The 4399-nt window shown below is 43.0% G+C and overlaps 2 protein-coding genes across 2 annotated transcripts; both read left to right on the plus strand.

Moving 5' to 3' along the window:
• The first annotated feature begins 672 nt into the window (after positions 1–672).
• LOC108244240 (E3 ubiquitin/ISG15 ligase TRIM25-like) lies at positions 673–3612 on the plus strand. Its single transcript, XM_025009102.2, has 2 exons — positions 673–1518; positions 2556–3612. Exon 1 carries the CDS (start codon positions 734–736, stop codon positions 1373–1375), a length of 642 nt encoding a protein of 213 aa, XP_024864870.1. The 5' UTR covers positions 673–733; the 3' UTR covers positions 1376–1518; positions 2556–3612.
• Positions 2518–3612, plus strand: LOC112449735 (tripartite motif-containing protein 16; the record flags this gene model as incomplete). Its single annotated transcript, XM_037976756.1, is given in 1 exon segment — positions 2518–3612. A coding segment is annotated over 1 exon segment (927 nt), but the record flags the coding sequence as incomplete, so codon positions are not given.
• Positions 3613–4399: the final 787 nt, after the last annotated feature.

A 4399-nucleotide genomic window follows, 5' to 3' on the forward strand; every position in this document is an offset into this window, starting at 1 on the left:
ACTTTCTGAGAATTTCATTCAAACATGTCCAGTGGTGTATGAGATATTTAGCTAACAATCAGATAAAAGAACACGCAGACATGTGTGATAAGATTCAATGAGACAATCAAGGTTTTAATTATGTTTCATGACATTGTGATGAGGCTGGAATTTATTGTTTGCTTTTTCTCAACAAGTTGAAATTGTTGTTGACATTTTTACCTCCTGTTTGATCAAGTGATTGTTATACAGCTGGATTACACTTAAACTGTCTTCCTAAGTTTTTCTAAATTCATTTTTTAATTCACCTGACTGACACAAAACACACAAAAAAGCTATAATTTTTAGATTTTACAGATTACAAATTCAACTCTAACAGATTAAAGCAGGAACTTTAATATTTTGCCATTAACTATTTTGAGTCAACTCTGTCTGTAAGCAAATTATCTCATGGATCACTGAATGGATTTTAATAAACTTTCAGGAAATAATCATTGGATGCACACCTACAACTGATTTACTTTTGGAGCCAACTCCTTTGAAGATGGCCTAAATAATTCAGTTTGGTACAGGTCTGATAAAAATAGTACATTTTTCTAAGTTAGCTGTCCTGGGACACACTTTTTACCAGGTGGTGGCAGTAATGCACCATAACACAGTTTGCCAACCACCAATAAACACCGCCAGAAGAAGACCGACTTTTGTTTTGAGGAAGTGAAACTCACTCACACAGTCACTGTCACCAAGAAGAGAAATGGAGCCGAAAGGAGATCAGCTGGACCACCAATCCTTCTCCTGTCCGATCTGTCTGAGCCTCCTGAGGCATCCGGTGACTATCCCCTGTGGACACAGCTACTGCATGAACTGCATTAAAAACTGCTGGATTCAACAGCCTCAGAGAGGAATCCACAGCTGCCCTCAGTGCAGGCAGCTTTTCAGACAGAGGCCTGTGTTGAAGAAAAACATCATGTTGGCAGCTTTAATGGCGCAGCTGAAGAAGACTGGAGTCCAAGCTGCGCCTGCTGATCACTGCTATGCTGGACCTGAAGATGTGGCCTGTGATTTCTGCTCTGGAAGAAAACTGATAGCCACGAAGTCCTGCTTGGTGTGTCTGGCCTCTTACTGTAAGAAACACCTCCAGCCTCATTATGATGTGCCTCCATTAAAGAAACACAAGCTGACAGAGCCCTCCAAGAGCCTCCAGGAGAACGTCTGCTCTCGCCACGATGAGTTGATGAAGATGTTCTGCCGCACCGATCAGCAGTGTATCTGTTACCTCTGCTCTGTCGGTGAACATAAAGGCCACGACGCAGTGTCAGCGGCAGCAGAAAGGGCCGACAGGCAGAGACAGCTCGAGGCGAGGCGAGAAGAAATCCAGCAGAGAATCCAGGACTGACAGAGGAGCGTGAAGCTGCTTCAGCAGGAGGTGGATGCCATCAATCACTCTGCTAAGAAAACAATGGAGGACAGTATGAAGATCTTCACCGAGCTGATCCAGGTCATCCAGAAAAGAAGCTCTGATGTGAAGCAGCAGATCAGGTCTTGCACAGTAATGACAAACTGTTGAAATTTAACCCCTATCTGTTTCAGCTGCTCACCTTCTTTAGGGGTCGCTTCAATGAGCAAACTCAAACCTCGGATTTGGCAATTGTTTTATGCTGGCCTCCCTTCCTGAAGGAACCCGGGTTCAAACCCACAGCCTCAGGATTACGAGACCACGGCACTGACCCCCGAGCTGCCCCACCACCAGATCACTCCTAAAAAATTAGTTAAATTTCAACCAGTGTTTACACTTGTAATTTCCTTAAAAAAATTGTTAAGTTTGAACAAATTTTGCACTTTTTTTGACTCTGGTAAATCAGATAAATTCTTACTATGTCTTTACCCTTGTAACTTCTCAAAAAATTGTCAAAATCTAACTATTTTCTGCATCATTTTGGTTAAATAAATTAGGCAAATTCTAACCTGTTTACACTCAGCTATGTTGATTAAAGTTAAACTAGTTTAAAAATGGCATTATAATTAATTAAATTAGTCAAATTATGGCTATTTTGCTTAAATGTAGAATTAAACCTCAGATATAAAAAAAATATATTTATGCTTAATAAAATCCATTTAATAAAGTGAATGTGAAAATGCCTTTTAGATACAAATGACTTACAAAATACCATTTGAACTTTTAACAGCTCATTAAAAATTATTATATTCAGGATTTTTTCTTCTTGCAGTTGTTACTAAAAACAAATGGTGAAAGGGGGCTGTTCATTTTTGCCGAGATGTTCTATCAAATTGTAATCAATAGTTAGTACCTTATCAGCTGTGACATCAGTCATGGAGCACATAGTTTGATTAAAATTTTACAAAGATATTGGTTAGTTAACCTTCTTTAAGTAGATGGTTTCTTCGCCAATAACGAACGATGTCTCCAATGTCACGGCTGATAAGTTACTATTGATCACTATTTGACAGGCAATCACTTCAAATATGAGCAATGACTACACTATCCCTTTAATGTGGTTCAAATATAAGTAATGTTGATCCAATATTTTAATCCTCTTCAAAATCCCTGTTTCCAGTGCGCAGCAGGAAACTGAAGTAAGTCGAGTCAAAGAGCTTCAGGAGAAGCTGGAGCAGGAGATCACTGAGCTGAGGAGGAAAGACGGCGAGCTGGAGCAGCTGTCAAACTCGGAGGATCACATCCATTTCCTGCACAGCTACCCTTCATGGTCAGCGCTCAGCGAATCTCCACACTCGCCTCGCATCAACACTCGTCCTCTCAGGTACTTCGAGGACGTGGCGGCGGCTGTGTCAGAGCTCGGAGACAAACTACAGGGCGTTCTGAAAGACAAATGGACAGACGTCTCACTGAGAGTCACCGAAGTGGAGGTTTTACTGTCGCAACCAGAACCTAAGAGCAGAGCCGACTTCTTAAAGCATTCGCGCAAAATCACTCTGGACCCGAACACGCCGATCACACAGCTGTCGCTGTCAGAGGGGGGCAGAAAGGTAACAGTGACGGATCAGCATCAGCCTTATTCCGATCACCCGGAAAGATTCACCGGATGGTTCCAGGTCCTGAGCAGAGAGAGTCTGACTGGGTGCTGTTACTGGGAGGTAGAGTGGAGAGGGAGAGCAGTCTCTATCGCCGTCGCCTACAGGAACATCAGCAGAGCAGGCTGGGGGAATGATTGTGGGTTTGGATATAACGACAGGTCCTGGGCATTAGACTGTTTTTGAAGCAGTTACGTATTTCTGTGCAACACTATCAGAACTCCCATCTCAGGTCCCGAGTCCTCCAGAGTAGGAGTGTACCTGGATCACAGAGCGGGGATTCTGTCCTTCTACAGCGTCTCCGACACCATGACTCTCCTCCACAGAGTCCGGACCAGGTTCACTCAGCCTCTCCATGCTGGACTTTGTGTTTACAACACCGGAGACGCTGCTGAATTCTCTTCTTTGAAGTAGACCGAACTTATTTCTGGTGAGGTTTTTTTTGTTGTTGTTTTTTTCCCAATGATCATTGTTTTATCTCAAAACCACACAGAAATCACTTGTCAGAGATTGTAATGACTTCCTGTTTCTATTTCTTTTGTTCCATATTGTGATATTTTGGAATAAACAGCTGATACTCATCCTGTTTTGTATTGGGTGTCCTGTTTCACCAATGACTGCACGTTGACTGCAAGTATTATGCAAGTTGAAATACTAAAACTAGCTGCCCAAGGCGAAGGCATTAAGGTTTCTTTTTGCTCATGTGACCAGAAATACATGATCTCCACCAACAGAAAACACATCATCCCCACTAGAAGGAAGTTGGAGGGTTTTTTTTTATGTATTATTTGTGAATGGTAATGTGGCAGGAGTTATTGTCCTTTGTGTGTATTGGTGGACTGAATGTCATGTAAAGTGTTCTGTACCTACAGTACTGTGACCTGTCCAGGGTGTGCCCCGCCTCTCGCACAGTGACCCCTGGAGATAGACACCAGCCCCCTGGAAAGGAAAAAGCTGGTAAAGAACACGGGTGGATGGACATTTCTATAGTAGAGCTGAGTAGAGCTAGAATAATTCATAGACTTTAGCCAGACGTGCCGATCTGTGTTAGATGGGATTGTCATCATGGGGAAAAAAAGTGCTGATCTTGTACAAGTTGTACTTTGGGACACACAATAGTATGCTAGGCCACATAGACAGGGTCTGTAGTCATGAGCAGTCACATTCAAGTCTCTCTTCAGCACATACACTCAGCCCACACCTCATTGACTCTGCCGAGGATGATGATGATGATGGGACTTCCAGCCCTGGACAGAAGAACGGGCTCCTTTCTCAGCTGTGACGCACTGCCACCTGAGATTTATACCAGGCTGACGTCAGAGTCCCTTATCCACTTCCCGTAATGAAAAGTGAGACTGTGGTGTGAGCG

This window comes from Kryptolebias marmoratus, linkage group LG7 (genome assembly GCF_001649575.2).
Source record: "Kryptolebias marmoratus isolate JLee-2015 linkage group LG7, ASM164957v2, whole genome shotgun sequence".
In the NCBI taxonomy this organism is placed as follows: Eukaryota; Metazoa; Chordata; class Actinopteri; order Cyprinodontiformes; family Rivulidae; genus Kryptolebias; species Kryptolebias marmoratus.

Bases quoted from the DNA above. Each gene is read 5' to 3' on its own strand.
- LOC108244240 (XM_025009102.2), top strand. From the start codon at position 734: ATGGAGCCGAAAGGAGATCAGCTGGACCACCAATCCTTCTCCTGTCCG.